Below are 20,238 nucleotides of genomic sequence, written 5' to 3' on the forward strand. Positions count from 1 at the left end.
ATGGAGGGAGCGCCCAGGCTGGAGAGGTTCAGCCAGGCTGTCACAAGGCTCTGAAGCTTCCCATCTGAGAGCCTGGCTGTTGGAGAGTGTGGGTTTGGAACTTGAGGCTAGGAGGTTCTGTTCTGTCCTGTGCCAGCCACAGCCTTCGGATGGGCAGAGCAATGATGGGGGGAAGATGTAAAAGAAAAGAACTGAGGAAAGAAGAAGAAAACCAGATTCAACAACAGTCTAGGCCGGATGCGGTGGCTCACGCCTGTAATCCCAGCAGTTTGGGAGGCTGAGGTGGGTGGATCACCTGAGGTTAGGAGTTCGAGACCAGCCTGGTCAACAGGTAGTGAATCCGTTTCTACTAAAAATACAAAACTTAGCTGGGCATGGTGGTGGACGTCTGTAATCCCAGCTACTAGATAGGCTGAGGCAGGGGAATCGCCTCAGGTGAACCGGGAGGCAGAGATTGCAGTGAGCTGAGATAATGCCACTGCATTCCAGCCTGGGCTACAGAATGAGACTCTGTATCTCAAAAAAACAACAACAAAAAACAAAACAAAACAGTCTGTTCTGTGGAGGCCTTGGGCAGATGCTGGGAGCTCTGAGCACGGACTGGTCCCTCTGTTGGGAGCCTCTTCCCTTCATCCCGCCTGGTTAACTTGACTCAGTGTAAAGGCCATTTCTTCTAAGAGCCTGTCCCTGACTCTCCAATCTGGGATGTGTCTGTTGTCTCATAGAGTGCCCAATTCCTGCCACCACTTGTCATTTCCATTCGCAACATTTCTTTCATTGTTTGTTTTTCAGAGTCAAGGTCTCACTCTGTTGCCCAGGCTGGAGTGCAGTGGTGCAATCACAGCTCGTTGCCATCTCGACCTCCTGGGTTTAAGCGACCCTCCCCACTCAGCCTCCCAAATAGCTGGGACCACAGACGTGCGCTGCCTTGCCAGGGTAAATTTTAATATTTTTTTTCCCCACGAGTCAGAGTCTTGCTCTGTTGCCCAGGCTGGAGAGCAGTGTTGCGATCTTGGCTCACTGCATCCTCTACCTCCGGGGTTCAAACAGTTCTCCTGCCTCACCCTCCCGAGTAGCTGGGATTACAGGCTCACGCCACCGTGCCCAGCTAGTTTTCTTCTTTATTTTTTGTTGAGATGGGGTTTCACCATGTTGGCCAGGCTGGTCTCGAACTCTTGACGTCGTGATCCACCTGCCTCGGCCTCGCAAAGTGCTCACAGGCTTGAGCCACCATGCCCGGCCCTAATTTTTAAATTTGTTGTAGAAACAAGGTCTTGCTATGTTGCCCAGGCTGGTCTCAAGCACCTGGTCTCAAGTAAGCCTCCCAAAGTGCTGGGGTTCTAGGCGTGAGCCACCTCACCTGGCACTTGCACCGTTTTTCTGTGCATGCATCTCCACTCCCACTGCCCAGGACCTGTGGACTTAGATTTGAGTCATTACTGAGCACCTGGCACCCAGCCCCGTGCCTACCTCCCACCTCGCACTACCTGTTTGCTTGATGCATTAATAAATATTCCACCTGAATCCACAGCCCATTCACTCCAGTGTTCAAGAGCTATTTCAGGAAGTGAACCTCATTTTTGGCAGTGTTCAGTCCAGTGACCTCAGCTCTGTGTACCTGGCAGGGTGGCTACGCCTCTGGGGGAATTGGATTCAGGGGTGGGGGAGAAAGAGTGACGTTAGAGAGCTCGGTCTAGGACTAGAGGAACATGCCCTTATGTAAAATACATCTCAAGTTAGGGAAGAAAGCAGTGGCTCTGTGCTTTGTTTTTTTTTTTCTTTTCTTTTTTTTTTTTTTGTTTGTTTGTATGTTTGTTTTGGGGCAGGGTCTTGCTCTGTGGCCCAGGCTGGAGTGCAGTAGCCTGATTTTGGCTCACTGCAACCTCCACCTCCCGGGTTCAAGCAATTCTTGTGCCTCAGCCTCCCGAGTAGCTGGAGTTACAGATGCGTGCCACTATGCCTGGCTAATTTTTGTATATTTAGTAGAAATGGGGTTTTGCCATGTTGGCCAGGCTGTTCTTGAACTCCTGACCTCAGTGATCTGCCTGCCTCAGCCTCCTGAAGTGCTGGGATTACAGATGTGAGCCATCGTGCCTGGCCCCCAGTTGTGTTCTGGCAGGGGAAGATGGGACAGAGAGGATGGGAGGGTGTCTGAGCCTTTCCCGGACTGACGGAACCTGTGTCTTCTCTCTTTTGTGGACAGGATGGTGATTGCTCACACCAAAGCCTTGGACCCCTCCCAGCCTGTGACCTTTGTGACCAACTCCACCTACGCAGCAGACAAGGGGGTGAGCCTGGGGGTCCCCATCCCATTTCTCCCTGCCTTTGCCTGGGCTTGTCCTGAAGCCTGCTCATGGGAACAGCTGGAAAGAACCATGTGCTGCCAGTCTGAGCTTTTTATTTTTTTTTAGTTAGAAAGATAGAGACAGGGTCTTGCCATGTTGCCCAGGCTGGTCTCGAACTCCTGGGCTCAAGTGATCCTCCTGCCTCGGCCTTCCAAAGGGCTGGGGTTACAGGCATGTGCCACTGCACTCAACCGCAGCCAGTCTGTTTTCAAAGATGGTCTTTGGGTTAATGACAATTCTCTCTCTGCTTACTCTCCAGGCAGTGTGGCTTTCTGAATCCAAGGAGGCTGGGCATAGGGAGATGGGATTTGTTTTGCTCAGTTTGGACTCAGCATTTTTTGTACTGGATTTAATAGACTCATAAAATGTCAAAGGTTTAAGTGAGCTTAGAGTTCATCTGGCCCAAACCTGGCTGATCAGAATCTCCAGGGGAAGTTTTTTTGAAATGCCAGATCTCTGCATTCTGAGATCCTGATTTAGTAACTCCAGGGTTGGAACCTGAGTTTTTTTTTTTTTTGTGAAGGCAAGGTCTTACTCTGTTGCTCTGGCTGGAGTGCAGTGGTGTGATCACAGCTCACTGCAGCCTTGAATTCCTGGGCCTAAGCAACCCTCTTGCCTCAGCCTTCCAAGTAGCTGGGACTCCAGGTGTACACCACTGTGCCCGGCTAATTTTAAATGTTTTTGTAGAGATGGGATCTCACTATGTTGCCCAGGCCAGTCTCAAACTCTTGAGCTCAAGTGATCCTCCTGCCTTAGCCTCCTAAAGTGCTGGGATTACAGGCATGAGCCACCATGCCTGGCTGATAGTAGCATTCTCTTTTTTTTTTTTTTTAAAGCTAGAGTCTTGCTCTGTTGCCCAGGCTGGAGTGCAGTGGCACAGTCTCAGTTCACTGCAACCTCTGCCTCCCAGGTTCAAGCAATTCTCCTGCCTCAGCCTCCCAAGTAGCTGGGATAACAGGCACATGCCACCATGCCTGCGCTTGGTCGTGGGAGGCAGAGGTGGCACTATTGTGCCATTCCATTCTAGCCTGGGCAACAGAGCGAGACTCTGTCTTCCAAACAAAGCGAAAAAAGATTATCTGCGAGAATGACTGCATTGGCTCCTTGGGTGGGAGCGCTTCTCCAGGGCAAGGTGAGGGGATGCCCAGCGCTGGGAGTGCTGCCTGGAGAGGAGTCAGTTCCAGTGGCGGGGGCCTGGGTTTTGGCTGAGGACTGCGTGTTGGCAGCTGCTCTGCCTCTCACAGCCCTTCCCAGCTGCACACGTCGTGAGCGTCAGTGTGCAATCACAGGCCTGCCTCCTTTGGGCCACTTTGTGACCATGTTTTTTGCTTGTGGGGCAGGGTAATTTCAGGATCTAAATTGGTGCAGTTGGATGTTCTCAGCGCCGAGAGGCAGCTCTTCTCGTTCTAGGCTTTTTGTTTTGTTTTGTAGAAATGGAGTCCTATGATGTTGCCCAGGCTGGTCTCAAACGCCTGGGCTCAAGTGATCTTATATATGCATTATAAGATTTTCTAAAATGCTCAAAAAAATGCAATGCTCATCACAAAATCAGAAATAAGTTCAGGGACAACATATAATCTTCAGATCAAACAGGACTTTCCTCAACTAAGAAAATTGGAGTGTAATACTAAACGCTAAATGATTTTGATGTTTTAAATATTATTTCTTAAAAACTAACATTTCTTTTTCCGATTAACATAAAAACAAGTTTAAACTATCAAAGCACAAGTACCCAGATGTCTATTTAATGCACAGACTTTTTGTACATAAAAAGAACGCATGGGATGATTTATACTGGCTTTTAAACTTTATATATAATAATAATTGAGAAAAACTGTTTATTTGGCATCATGATGTCAGGGACAGTGAAAACAAACAGACAAAAAAATCAGATCTCTGAACAATTTAACTTGTGGAAATTTGTTCTTCCTTAAATATAGTTATAACGAGTCTTTTCAGAGTCATTCAATAATGATCATTCAATATGATCATTATTACTGTATTTTAATGTTGTGTTAGTTTTCGTCATGATCAAACAGACTGATGGTCAATTAATACCCAGGATGATAGTAACGTTGAGAACCTTCTTATTTCACCGTGAACTCACCCAAAATGCAAATAAAATGGGTCACAGAGAAATACCTAACCTGAGAAATGTTTGCACTTTAAAGACATATGTAGCTTATGAAGGTGATGATTTTACTTGCACATTTTTTCCTAACAGGCACTGCTTTCACAGCTTTGAGCATCTTAAAGGACTTTCTTTACATTCTGAACTTCAGGGAATCCTTAGTTATTTGTATTGTAAATAACTCCATTTTTAACAAGTCACAAAAGAGCCATTCATATGCAATATGATAGTATCCCCTGACAGGTTTAAACCCTCAAACAGACCTCAACTGTAAATAATTTTATATACATTATTTTGGTTTTCTTCCCCTCATCTTCACATTTCATCTTTTTTACTGACACTTTTATCTTAGATTTGGAGTCCAGCCTTCCAGACCTGATCTTATACACCAGCCTCGCTTTACATCATGCTGCAAAATCCTCAGGTAATTAACATCATTTTTCCAATGATTTGACCCTCTCTGATATTTCTCAGACATACTTCCAATGATCCTGAAATAATGTCTCCTCTCTGACCAGTTATACAAGATTAAAATACTAAAATTATTTTCTGTTGAAATCTCAGAAGCCTATTTCATTTTTTAAATAAACTGCCTATTTCTTTAAGAAAACATGTTTAGAAAACTTCTATCTGAGACGTTAAGACAGCCTGCTTTAGGTGTATCAGGTTTTGAAAGTTAGAAAATTTGATGTGTCCTCTGTGTAAAGAAAAAAAAAAAGGCAAAATTGCAATTGTCACATTAAGTCCAAACATTACTATATAAATCACAATGAATAGCCATTTTTATAAAATTACAAATTTTGAACACCAGAAATATTTTTAAAATCATATTTTCACCATTTAACTTTCTCACCGTCTATAATACATTTTCTTACATTTTGTTTGTATTTTTCCTGATTACCATGTCATATGATGAAAATTGTATAATAGCATTGTCTTTACAAAAATACAAAATGTAATTCAGTCTTTCTTCTAGCATGGCTGATGAAGACCTTTATTATTAGTTAATGTTTAGAAAGGTTTCTTTCATCTTCAATCTTGTTATACGAAATGCTATGCAAATTCTAGGATTGTTTCTAAATTTGTCAAAATCTCTTTTTAGTTTCTTTTAGTATAAACTTCAAGATTTGAAAACTTATTTACTTTGTGCTTCCTTTTGCAGTGTGTCGTCTTAAATAATTTTTGGCATGACCACCGTTTGTTGATTAAATTCTTGTTAATGTTTTTGTTTGTTTCATCAGCAGCAGCAGCATTTTGTGGTATTCAACCAGAAAATAAGGCTTGTTCTTTCTTCACCCCTCATTCTTTATATCACCTGAGCAGCCAGATCTGAAAATTAGGCCTCCCAAAGGTTTCTCTATTCTTCTCTTCCATATTCACAGATATCATATGGTACAGAACGTCATGATCTTTCACATAGAATAACGTTGACACCACCTAATGAGCTGCCACGCTTCTGTTGCTCTCATATAATCCTCACACAATAGCCACAATCATCTTTCAAAAATTTAAACAAAGTCTATCATTTGCCTGCATACAACTTTAAGAATATCTCCATTTCACTTCAAAATAAATCTGCCTCTTTCCTGTAGTCTACAATGGCTTAAGTTTTCTCTTTCATTTATTGTATTCCAGAAACACTGGCTGTCTTTCATGCCTTGAACATATTAAACTTTATCTTATCAGGGCTTTTTCACAGGCTAATTCCTCTCTTAAAACTGAGCATTGTCTGTATTTTCAATCACTCTCAATATAATACAGAGAACCATGTAAACTTACTCTGGTTACTAGTGAGGTTAAATAACTTTTCATGTGTGTATTGATCATCTTGAATTCTTTTTCATATGCATTTTTCACTCAAATTTCTTGCTTAGTGTTGCTATTGTGCAAAATCACTTTTAAAGGCTTTTGTATAAGGTTATAGAAACGTTTTTACATATATTGCAGATGTGTAAAAAGTTTTTATTATGTTTTATTCATTGCTTAAAATGGAATTTTGTGCTTATTTCATTTTTAAAAATTTAAATATTAATTCCATCTTCCTGTATGGTTGCTAGTATATTATTTTTAACTGTCATTTCATTTCTGAACTAAAAAGGAAGATATGCCTTAGTCTACTCAGGGATTTCTCAAATTTCAGTACTGAATTTTTTTGACATATTAATTATTAACAACAATCTATCAACTTAATACCCAGCATTTCATACTTGTGAATTTTTAGGGTAGTCTAAAACGTCCCTATCTTTTCTCATATTAGTAAACTTTCAAACTCTTTCTTAGGTTTTAAGTTTTCACATAATGAATCTTGCAGGAAAATAAAACTAATCTCTTGGTTCACTATTTCACTGAAAAGACTGAACACTTTTGGTGCACCACATACCCTTTTAGTTGCTGGGAATAACGCAGTGAAAATAGAGAAAACAGAAAAATAATTTATGTCTTTGTAAGCCTTCTAACAAGTGAGTAAACAGAAAAAAATACGTGAATTTTTTAAAGATATATATATATTTTTAAATATATGTATTTTAAAGAGATTATATATATATATATATAGACAGATAGATAATATGTACACATAGGCTTAAAAGAAGGCTAGTGCAACAATAAAAGTAAGAATAGTTCACCATAATGAGATCAATGAGGATGGAGAGGAGTTTTCAGAATGTGGAGTCAACAGGATTTGCTGAAAGATTTGACTGGATTGCATGTAGAAGAATCTAGAATGACACAAACGTTTTAAACTAAGAACTTGAAAATACAGAGATGCCACTTATTGAAATGGGGAAGATTTTAAGTGAAACAGGTTTGGTTAAGGGAAAGATCAGGACTTTGATTCAGACCTTTGAAGTTTGAGATACTGCTCTATGGTTATGTGGAAATGCTGATCAGGCAGCTGGATATAGAAGCTCATGGGGAATATTTAGGCTGAATATATAATTCCAAAAGCTATCACCATATTGATGATATCTATGCCACATGCTGGTGTGAAATCACCAAGGTAATTATGCAGACTGACACTCTGGGATTTCTATGTCTACCTGAAAGGGAGAAAGAATTAGTGGTGGAATTGTGAAGACAACCAGTGACAGAAAAGAAAAATCAGAGAGTATAGTGTCCTAGAAGTCAAGTAAAGAAAGTATATCAGTGATAAAACAGTAACCAACGCTATCGAATTCTGCCGATATATAGCAAATTTTGAGAATTTATCAAGCATTTAGCAAATGCAGGTTATTGGGTACATCGCCGACCGCAGTTGCAGTAAAATAGCAGGGAAAAATTTTGTTTGTGCAATATTCAAGAGAGAATGGAAGAATAGAAATTGGAGACTAAAAGTCTCTTTCAAAGGAGTGTGATTTAAAAGCCCATCATAATCGGAGGCTTTGGCAACTGGGTAGTTCCCCTAATAATTGGTGCCCCCGACATGGCGTTCCCCCGTATAAATAACATAAGCTTCTGACTCCTCCCTCCTTCCTTCTGCTCGCATCTGCCATAGTGGAAGCCGGTGCCGGAACAGGTTGGACAGTTTACCCTCCCTTAGCAGGAAATTACTCCCACCCTGGAGCTTCCGTAGATCTGACCATTTTTTCCTTGCATCTAGCAGGCATCTCCTCTATTCTAGGAGCTATCAACTTCATTACAACAATTACAACATTACAACATTAGAACTTTACAACTTCATTACAACAATTATCAATATAAAACCCCCTGCCATAACTCAATACCAAACACCCCTTTTCTTCTGATCCATCTTAATCCCAGCAGTCCTGCTTCTCCTATCCCTCCCAGTCCTAGCTGCTGGCATTACCATGTTATTAACAGACCGCAACCTCAATACCACCTTCTTTGACCCAGCCGGAGGAGGAGACCCTATCCTGTACCAACACCTATTCTGATTTTTTGGCCACCCCGAAGTTTATATTCTTATCCTACCAGGCTTCGGGATAATTTCCCACATTGTAACTTACTACTCCGGAAAAAAGGAACCATTCGGGTATATAGGCATGGTCTGGGCTATGATATCAATTGGTTTCTTAGGATTTATTGTATGAGCCCACCATATATTTACAGTAGGAATAGACGTAGACACACGAGCCTACTTCACCTCTGCTACCATAATCATGGCTATTCCCACTGGCGTCGAAGTATTTAGTTGGCTCGCTACACTCCACCGAAGCAATACCAAATGATCTGCTGCAGTACTCTGAGCCCTAGGGTTCATTTTTCTCTTCACTGTAGGTGGCCTAACCGGCATTGTATTAGCAAACTCATCATTAGATATCATACTGCACGATAGATACTACGTCGTAGCTCACTTCTATTACGTTCTATCAATAGGAGCTGTATTCGCCATCATAGGGGGTTTTATCCACTGATTCCCTCTGTTCTCAGGTTACACTCTAGACCAAACCTATGCCAAAATTCATTTTGCTATCATGTTCATTGGTGTAAATCTAACTTTCTTCCCACAGCACTTTCTTGGCCTATGTGGAATACCCCGACGTTACTCGGACTACCCCGATGCATACACCACATGAAATATTCTGTCATCTGCAGGCTCATTTATTTCCCTAACAGCAGTAATACTAATAATTTTTATAATTTGAGAAGCCTTCGCTTCAAAATGAAAAGCCCTAATAATCGAACAACCCTCCACCAACCTGGAGTGGCTATATGGATGCCCTCCACCCTATCATACGTTTGAAGAACCCATATACATAAAACCTAGACGAAAAAGGAAGGAATCAAACCTCCTAAAGCTGGTTTCAAGCCAACCCCACAGCCTCTATGACTTTTTCAAAAAGATATTAGAAAAACCATTTCATAACTTTGTCAAAGTTAAGTTACAGGTTAAACCCCGTATATCTTAATGGCACATGCAGCACAAGTAGGTCTACAAGACGCTACTTCTCCTATCATAGAAGAACTAATCATCTTTCATGATCATGCCCTCATAATCATTTTTCTCATCTGCTTTCTAGTCCTGTACGCCCTTTTCGTAACACTCACAACAAAACTAACTAATACTAGTATCTCAGACGCCCAAGAGATAGAAACCGTCTGAACGATCCTACCCGCTATTATCCTAGTCCTAATCGCCCTCCCATCCCTGCGTATCCTCTACATAACAGACGAGATCAACGACCCCTCCTTTACTATCAAATCAATTGGACATCAATGTTATTGAACCTACGAATACACCGACTATGGTGGACTAATCTTCAACTCCTATATACTCCCCCCATTATTCCTAGAACCAGGTGACCTACGACTCCTTGACGTTGATAACAGGGTGGTCCTCCCAGTTGAAGCCCCCGTCCGTATAATAATTACATCACAGGATGTCTTACACTCATGAGCTGTCCCCACACTGGGCCTAAAAACAGATGCAATTCCCGGACGCCTGAACCAAACCACATTCACTGCTACACGACCAGGGGTATACTACGGCCAATGCTCAGAAATCTGTGGAGCAAACCACAGTTTTATGCCCATCGTCCTAGAATTAATTCCCCTAAAAATCTTTGAAATAGGACCCGTATTCACCCTATAACGCACCTTTCACCCCTCTCCAGAGCCCACTGTAAAGCTAACCTAGCATTAACCTTTTAAGTTAAAGATTAAGAGAATCACTACCTCTTTACAGTGAAAATGCCACAGCTAAACACCACTGTATGACCCACCATCATTACCCCAATACTCCTCACACTATTTCTCATCACCCAACTAAAAATATTAAATACAAATTACCATTCACCCCCCTCACCAAAACCCATTAAAATAAAAAACTACGATAAACCCTGAGAACCAAAATGAACGAAAATCTATTCGCTTCATTCATTGCCCCTACAGTTCTAGGCCTACCCGCCGCAGTACTGATCATTCTATTTCCCCCTTTACTAATCCCCACCTCCAAATACCTCATCAACAACCGACTGATTACCACTCAACAGTGGCTAATTCAACTGACCTCAAAACAAATAATAGCTATACATAACGCCAAAGGACGAACCTGATCTCTCATACTAATATCCTTAATTACTTTTATTGCCACAACTAATCTCCTCGGACTCCTGCCCCACTCATTTACACCAACCACCCAACTATCTATAAACCTAGCCATGGCCATCCCCCTGTGAACAGGTACAGTAATTACAGGCCTTCGCTCTAAAACCAAAAATGCCCTAGCCCATCTCCTACCACAGGGCACACCTACACGCCTTATTCCCATATTAATCATTATTGAAACCATCAGCCTACTTATTCAACCAGTAGCCCTAGCCGTACGCCTAACTGCTAACATCACTGCAGGCCACCTACTTATGCACTTAATTGGAAGTGCCACACTAGCAATATCAACTGTTAACCTCCCCTCAACGCTCATCATCTTCATAATCCTAATTCTATTAACTATTCTAGAAATCGCTGTTGCCCTAATCCAAGCCTACATTTTTACACTTCTAGTGAGCCTCTACCTACACGACAACACATAATGGCCCACCAATCACATGCCTACCATATAGTAAAACCCAGCCCATGACCCCTAACGGGGGCCCTCTCAGCCCTCCTGATAACCTCTGGCTTAGCCATATGATTCCACTTCTATTCCACAACCCTACTCACACTAGGCCTACTAACCAACGCGCTAACCATATACCAATGGCGACGTGATGTAATGTGAGAAAGCACGTACCAAGGCCACCACACACCACCCATCCAAAAAGGTCTCCGATATGGAATAGTCCTATTTATCACCTCAGAAATCTTCTTCGCCGGATTTTTCTGAGCTTTCTACCATTCCAGCCTAGCCCCTACCCCCCAACTAGGAGGACACTGACCTCCAACAGGCATCACCCCACTGAACCCCCAGAAGTCCCACTTCTGAACACCTCCGTACTACTCGCATCAGGAGTCTCAATCACTTGAGCCCACCATAGCCTAATAGAAAATAATCGAAACCAAATAATTCAAGCGTTACTTATTACAATTTTACTAGGTGTTTACTTTACCCTCCTACAAGCCTCAGAGTATTTCGAAACGCCCTTTACCATCTCCGACGACGGCATCTATGGCTCAACATTTTTTGTAGCCACAGGCTTTCACGGACTCCACGTCATCATTGGATCAACTTTCCTCACTATTTGCCTCATCCGCCAACTAATATTTCTCTTTACATCTAAACATCACTTCGGCTTTGAAGCCGCCGCCTGGTACTGACACTTCGTAGATGTAGTCTGACTGTTTCTATACGTCTCAATCTACTGATGAGGATCCTACTCTTTTAGTATAAACAGTACCGTTAACTTCCAATTAACGAGTTTTGATGATATTCAAAAAAGAGTAATAAACTTTGCCCTAATTCTAATAGTCAATACCCTCCTAGCCCTACTATTAATAGTTATTACATTCTGATTACCACAACTCAACAGTTACATAGAAAAATCCAACCCTTACGAATGTGGCTTCGACCCCCTATTCCCTGCCCGCATTCCTTTCTCCATGAAATTCTTCTTAGTAGCCATCACCTTTCTATTATTTGACCTAGAAATTGCTCTCCTACTGCCCTTACCATGAGCCCTACAAACAACCAACTTACCACTAATAGTCATATCATCCCTCTTATTAATCATTATCCTAACCCTAAGCCTAGCCTACGAATGATCACAAAAGGGATTAGACTGAGCCGAATTGGTACATAGTTTAAATAAAACGAATGATTTCGACTCATTAAATTATGATAGTCATATTTACCAAATGCCCCTTATTTATATAAATATTATACTAGCATTTACTATCTCACTTCTAGGAATATTAGTATACCGCTCATACCTGATATCGTCCCTACTATGTCTAGAAGAAATAATATTGTCACTATTTATTATGGCTACTCTCATAACCCTTAACACCCACTCCCTCTTAGCCAACATCGTGCCTATCACCATATTAGTCTTTGCTGCCTGCGAGGCAGCAGTAGGCCTAGCCCTACTAGTTTCAATCTCCAACACATACGGCTTGGACTACGCCCATAACCTAAACCTACTCCAATGCTAAAACTAATTATTCCAACAATCATATTACTACCACTAACATGATTCTCCAAAAAACATATAATTTGAATCAACACAACCATCCACAGCCTAATTATCAGCATTATCCCCCTACTATTTTTCAACCAGATCAACAACAACCTATATAGCTATTCTCTATCCTTCTCCTCCGACCCCCTAACGACCCCCCTTCTAATACGGACAACCTGACTCCTACCCCTCGTAATCATAGCAAGCCAACGCCACCTATTCAACGAACCCCTATCACGAAAAAAACTCTACCTCTCTATACTAATCTTCCTCCAAATCTCCTTAATTATAACATTCACAGCCACAGAACTAATTATATTCTACATCTTCTTCGAAGCCACACTTATCCCCACCCTAGCTATTATCACCCGATGAGGCAACCAACCGGAACGTCTAAACGCAGGCACATATTTCCTATTTTATACCCTAGTGGGCTCCCTCCCCCTACTCATCGCATTAATCCACACACACAACACCCTGGGCTCACTAAATATTTTATTACTCACCCTTACTGCCCAAGAGCTATCAAACTCCTGAGCTAGTAACTTAATATGACTAGCATACACAATAGCTTTCATAGTAAAAATGCCTATGACTCCCTAAAGCCCATGTTGAAGCCCCCATCGCTGGCTCAATAGTACTCGCTGCAGTGCTCTTAAAATTAGGTGGCTATGGCATAATGCGCCTCACCCTCATTCTCAACCCCCTGACAAAACACATAGCTTATCCCTTCCTCATACTATCTCTATGAGGCATAATCATAACAAGCTCCATCTGCCTACGACAAACAGACTTAAAATCACTCATTGCATGCTCTTCAATTAGCCACATAGCCCTCGTAGTAATAGCTATTCTCATCCAAACCCCCTGAAGCTTCACCGGCTCAGTCATTCTCATAATTGCCCACGGACTTACATCCTCCTTATGATTCTGCCTAGCAAACTCAAACTACGAGCGAACCCACAGCCGCATCATAATTCTCTCTCAAGGACTTCAAACCCTACTCCCACTAATAGCCTTTTGATGACTTCTGGCAAGCCTCGCCAACCTCGCTTTGCCCCCCACCATTAACCTACTAGGAGAACTCTTCGTACTAGTGACCTCATTCTCCTGATCAAACATCACCCTCCTACTCACAGGACTTAACATACTAATCACAGCCCTATACTCCCTCTATATATTTACCACAACACAATGAGGCTCGCTCACACACCACATTAACAACATAAAACCCTCATTTACATGAGAAAACACTCTCATATTCATACACCTATCCCCCATCCTCCTCCTATCCCTTAACCCTGATATCATTACCGGTTTTACCTCCTGTAAATATAGTTTAACCAAAACATCAGATTGTGAATCTGATAACAGAGGCTCACAGCCCCTTATTTACCGAGAAAGCTCGTAAGAACTGCTAACTCATACTCCCATGTCTAACAACATGGCTTTCTCGACTTTTAAAGGATAACAGCCATCCGTTGGTCTTAGGCCCCAAAAATTTTGGTGCAACTCCAAATAAAAGTAATAACCATGTATGCCACCATAACCATCCTAGCCCTAACTTCCTTAATTGCCCCCATCATTGCCACCTTCATCAACCCTAACAAAAAGAGTTCATACCCCCACTATGTAAAATCAATTATTGCATCCGCCTTTATTATTAGCCTCCTCCCCACAACAATATTCATATGCCTAGACCAAGAAGTTATTATCTCAAACCGACACTGAGCAACAACCCAAACAATACAACTCCCGCTAAGCTTTAAACTAGACTATTTCTCCATAATATTAATCCCTGTAGCACTATTCGTCACATGATCCATCATAGAATTCTCACTATGGTATATAAGCTCAGACCCAAACATTAATCAGTTTTTCAAGTATCTGCTTATTTTCCTAATCACCATACTAATCCTAGTTACAGCTAACAACCTATTCCAACTCTTCATCGGCTGAGAGGGCGTAGGGATTATATCCTTCTTACTCATTAGCTGGTGGTATGCTCGAACAGATGCCAACACAGCAGCCGTCCAAGCAATCCTATACAACTGTATTGGTGACATTGGCTTCATCCTAGCCCTAGCATGATTTTTCCTACACTCCAACTCATGAGAACCACAACAAATATTCCTCTTAAGTGCTAACCCCATCCTTATCCCACTACTAGGTTTCCTCCTAGCAGCAGCAGGAAAATAAGCTCAACCAGGCCTTCACCCCTGACTCCCCTCAGCCATGGAAGGCCCTACCCCTGTCTCAGCCCTACTCCACTCAAGCACCATAGTTGTAGCTGGGGTCTTTCTACTCATCCGCTTCCACCCCCTAGCAGAAAATAGCCTGCCAACCCAAACCCTCACACTATGTTTAGGCGCTGTAACTACCCTACTCCCAGCAGTCTGCGCCCTCACACAAAATGATATCAAAAAAATCGTGGCCTTCTCTACTTCAAGCCAATTGGGACTCATAATAGTCACAATCGGCATCAACCAGCCATACCTAGCATTCCTACAGATCTGTACCCACGCCTTCTTCAAAGCCATGCTATTTATATGCTCCAGATCCATTATCCATAACCTCAACAATGAACAAGACATTCGAAAAATAGGAGGACTACTCAAAACTATACCCCTCACTTCAACCTCCCTCACCATTGGCAGCCTAGCACTTGCAGGAATACCCTTTCTCACAGGTTTCTACTCCAAAGACCTCATCATCGAAACCGCAAACATATCATACACCAACGCCTGAGCCCTATCTATTACTCTCATCACCACCTCCCTGACAAGCGCCTACAGCACTCGAATAATTCTTCTCACCCTAACAGGCCAACCTCGCTTCCCAACCCTTAACAATATCAATGAAAACCGCCCCACCCTATTAAACCCCATTAAACGCCTAACAATCGGAAGTCTTTTCGCAGGATTTCTCATCACCAACAGCATTTTCCCCGCATCCACTCCCCAAATAACAATCCCACTTTACCTAAAACTCACAGCCCTAGGCATCACCTCCCTAGGACTCCTTACAGCCCTAGACCTCAACTACCTAACCAACAAACTCAAAATAAAAACCCCACTATATACATTTTACTTTTCTAATATACTCGGATGCTACCCCAGTATTACTCATCGCACAATCCCTTACCTAAGCCTTCTTGCAAGCCAAAATTTACCCCTACTTCTTCTAGACCTAACTTGACTAGAGAAACTGTTACCTAAAACAATTTCACAATACCAAATCTCCGCCTCCATCACCACCTCAACTCAAAAAGGCATAATCAAACTTTATTTCCTCTCTTTTTTCTTCCCACTCCTCCTAACCCTTCTTCTAATCACATAATCTATTACCCGGAGCAATCTCAATTACAATATATACACCAACAAATAACGTTCAACCAGTAACTACCACCAATCAACGCCCATAATCATACAAAGCCCCAGCACCAATAGGATCTTCCCGGATCAACCCTGGCCCCTCTCCTTCATAAATCATTCAACTTCCCACACTATTAAAATTTACCACAATCACCACCCCATCATACTCTTTCACCCATAACACTAACCCTACCTCCATCACTAACCCCACTAATACACTTACCAAGACCTCAATCCCTGACCCCCATGCCTCAGGGTACTCCTCAATAGCTATCGCCGTAGTATACCCAAAAACGACCATTATACCCCCTAAATAAATTTTAAAAAACCATTAAACCTATATAACCTCCCCCATAATTTAAAATAATAACACACCCAACCACACCACTAACAATCAACACTAAACCCCCATAAATAGAAGGCTTAGAAGAAAACCCCACAAACCCCATTACTAAACCCACACTCCATAAAAATAAAGCATATGTCATTATTCTCGCACAGACTACAACCGTGACCAATGATATGAAAAACCATCCTTGCATTTCAACTACAAGAACACTAATGACCCCTATACGCAAAATCAACCCGTTAATAAAATTAATCAACCACTCATTTATTGACCTTCCCACCCCATCCAATATCTCCACATGATGGAACTTCGGCTCACTTCTTGGCACCTGCCTAATCCTCCAAATCATCACAGGACTATTCCTAGCCATACACTACTCACCAGACGCTTCAACTGCCTTCTCATCGATCGCCCACGTCACCCGGGACGTGAACTATGGCTGAATTATCCGCTACCTCCACGCTAACGGAGCCGCAATATTCTTCATCTGCCTCTTCCTACACATCGGCCGAGGCCTATATTACGGCTCATTTCTCTACCTAGAAACCTGAAACACTGGCATTATCCTTCTACTCACAACCATAGCAACAGCCTTCATAGGTTATGTTCTCCCATGAGGCCAAATATCCTTCTGAGGAGCCACAGTAATCAGCAGCATTCATTATGATATCCAAAAATAAAATCTGAAGATTTCTCTTCCAAATGAGTCTATATTAAGCAAAAGATATTTTGCTGCCTCTTTGAGAAACTGGATGTATCTGAAATTAATGTGAACGGCTAAACCACACACACAAACCTTACACTGTCAAATACCGTAAATGCCATTATGAATAAGTTTGAGATGTTTAATATTTGCATATGAGTTTAAATTAGTGGAGTAAATTATACTTCAAATAAAAGTAAGACTTTCATGTCTCCAATATAGAGTTTTAAAAGAAATCAGCCACTGGGAGAGATTATATAGCTACACACTGTGGGAGCCTGAAAGACAGTTCTATAGCACAGACCTTCTAAGAGCACTTCAGTAAAATGAACACGAGACTCAGAGTCACAAGACTTGAGTTCCTGTCCTGACTACAGGCTAGGACCACTTGTGATTTATAAGGGCAGTGTTAAATAATTGCTCTGCTACTTTCGCCTTTGTTGATGTGTACAATGCACTCAATGATATAATGTGTTCATTGGCACACATGTGCACATAGGGGTGGAGATGTTTAAGAAAATAGCCGTCTTAACAAACAGCAAATTCCTTCCAAATTTCAGTTAAAATTCAAGTCATGTTGACTGTGCTTAAGCATTTTGTTCTACAGCATAATAATACTTGGTGCAATTTCTTTTTTTGTTGACTCCACCAAGTTTTTTAATGCTTGTTTAATTGAAACAAGTTAATGCAGCATAAAATACTTTAGCTTAGTTAATAAAGTAAAATACTATGGTCTGTTTGAAAATTCAGCTACTCCCCAAAATGGTTAACTAAAGCAATCTCATGAATCCTGGGCAGTTTCAAAGGATGTACACTGAATTGGTCTATATGACTCCATTCTGGGAATCCATTCCCTCTCCCACATCTAACAGTAGGCATCAAAGATCCAAAAGGAACTTAAACTAGAGATGTAACAAAGGGCTTGACAGTTGCCTGAGGGAAAAAGTTTTCTCACCCAAACTACGTGGGCTTTATTTAAGGGATCCGTTAAATTAATTTATGATATTTCACATGTATTTTAATAATGGCAATATAATCTCAGAGTAAGTTATATTAATACATTTACATTAATCTAGATAGAGTATTTGGTTCATTTTCCAAATGGCATCTTAAGGCAACAAAATGCTGGAAGCATTGTTATACTTTAAAAATCATCTAGTCTAGTTATTAAAAATATTCCTAAGAAAGAGTCTCCTAGCTGCCGCAAAGGTCAGGGTATGTGAGAGATTGAGTTTATCCCCTTTTCCATTATTCATTACAATTAGTCCCATTATGTTGTATGAATAAATGATGTGGGGTGCTTTGCCATAATTACATAATAACATTACACAATTGGAAAAATATCTTTGAAGCACAATTAAGCCAAATATCCCATTCCAATTAAAATGTCTTAATGTATTAATATTTTCATACTTAATCTGGGAAAGCTAATGTACCAAGCATTGGGAATGGAGTGGAAAACAGATACTGTCTCCAATCCAGTCTAGGATACAGTCTGTTACTGAAGAGAAATAATTAAACAATTTTGCAAATAAGTATAAATGTACAGCTTGCTAATTACTATGAGAGTGGCATGATGCTACAAAACCGTATTGTACAGGATTTGACATAGACTGGGAGATGACAGATGACTTCTCATATGAATGATTGGTGAAGTGTGATTATATACAAATGTTTAGAAGAATCTATATCTAATTGTAGACTTATCTGCAATTGAAATGGGAGAGCCACTCTTTATGTAACTATAACTTTCAATTACATATACCAGTATGAACATTCTTCACAACAATGTGATCAGAGTAGACCTCAACTTATAGGCACTTTTCTGATCATCACTGTTTCCTGGCCTGAGCAAATTATTGATTAAACATTACATCCATAAGGAAAATTGGTCTTAAACTGTAAATGTATACTCACAGTAAGATTCCACCTTTCTATAAGCTTTCTTATATTCTTTCCTTGTTGTTGAGCATGTAAATATTCAACAAGTTTCTTCAATATAACTATTCAGTTTATATGTTAGAAAATCTTAAGGTAATATTTAGAAGTAAAATTTTTTCTTGTTTACTGAAGAAATATTTGCATTAGTTCTACTATCATTTAGAAAAATATATTCTGAAAAAGTCATACTTCAAAAAATCTGTTTGGGATTAAAAATAGCAACTTTATAGTAGAAACCTAGACATTCAAACCACAACTCTCATTTTCAGTCAGAATTGACTTTTGATATGACTTTGAATTCATCTCAGTGTCTTGATTTATCCATTGATAAAGGAGAAATTAAAATTATTACCTAGCTACAGGAGTCTTGTAAGGAATTAATGTATTTAAATTTTGTTAGCATCTAAGATAAAAGGTTCTAGATGAGTACAAAATATTACTCAAGATGAATGTTATAGTTCATCTCGCATTCAGGTTAATAAACATCACTTTAGATCAAAGGTTTATTTTTTGCATTTCTGCAGAAATATAAAGAAAATTATTTATCTTCAATATTCTGCTGACAGTAATTTTTTTAAGTGTCATGAACTGTTACCAGGGACTGAAGGAAATAGTTCTTGGCACTTTCCAATTCCCTATTTTGTGGCATTATCTACAGCAGCTATATTGTGCAAGTAACCTTCAAAATTAAAAGTAGCATCTCTGGATCAAAAAAAAGAAGAAGAAAAGTACTTAGCAAGCCAATAACAATAACAATTTAAGCAATGAGAGATTAAAATTATGTAATAAAGATCAAGGAGAACAAAAAAGGAAATGGCATCATTGGGAAGATTGTAATGACAAGTTTTGAAATTGCTGCATGTCTATTACAATTTATTTTAAATAACATAAACTAAATAAAAGTTCTTTTAACTTTCATTAACATTAGTTAAAATATCAATGAGAAACTCTCTTTTTGGGCAAAGACTTATTTTACTTATGTTTGCTTATAGGACAAATGACCTGACCTTGCTTTTTCTTTATATTGATTTTAAACATGTGGCATAGCACACAGGGACATAATGCAACTAAAAACACTGCAGAAGATTAACAGAAATAATCTAATGTGTTCTGGGTGGGAAATTTCTGTGCCGAATTTCTTAAAATATTTTGCTCGCTTCATTAATACTTATTTGGATTTTCATTGACTTTTGGAAAGAATGAGATTTAGTAGTTAGATATAAAAGTGAAAAAACCTCCAGAATCCCTTTGGGTTCCCTATTGACTTGAATAAATGTAGCCAAACAACCTTCGGCCCATGTATTTACGTATATGTACATA

The 20,238-nt window shown here is 40.5% G+C and overlaps 1 protein-coding gene and 3 pseudogenes across 10 annotated transcripts in view; all 4 read left to right on the forward strand.

Annotated features, from left to right (window-relative positions):
• The window catches only part of LOC101146628 (putative inactive beta-glucuronidase-like protein SMA3), a 244,541-nt gene that overhangs the window by 122,632 nt on the left and 101,671 nt on the right, over window positions 1-20,238 (forward strand). For 9 of the 10 annotated variants that reach the window (XM_055387289.2, XM_063706674.1, XM_063706670.1 and 6 more), the window contains 3 exons: window positions 793-936; window positions 2,204-2,288; window positions 4,829-4,900. In XM_055387289.2, the coding sequence (XP_055243264.2) occupies window positions 793-936; window positions 2,204-2,288; window positions 4,829-4,900 (301 nt within the window). The remainder of the gene's footprint in view (window positions 1-792; window positions 937-2,203; window positions 2,289-4,828; window positions 4,901-20,238) is intronic. The other variant, XM_063706675.1, reaches the window with a different exon arrangement.
• On the forward strand, window positions 9,329-10,027 carry LOC129533625 (cytochrome c oxidase subunit 2-like; annotated as a pseudogene).
• Window positions 10,199-11,606, forward strand: LOC129533626 (ATP synthase subunit a-like; annotated as a pseudogene).
• On the forward strand, window positions 13,877-15,985 carry LOC134758568 (NADH-ubiquinone oxidoreductase chain 5-like; annotated as a pseudogene).

This window comes from Gorilla gorilla, chromosome 4 (assembly GCF_029281585.2).
Source record: "Gorilla gorilla gorilla isolate KB3781 chromosome 4, NHGRI_mGorGor1-v2.1_pri, whole genome shotgun sequence".
NCBI classification, from domain to species: domain Eukaryota; kingdom Metazoa; phylum Chordata; class Mammalia; order Primates; family Hominidae; genus Gorilla; species Gorilla gorilla.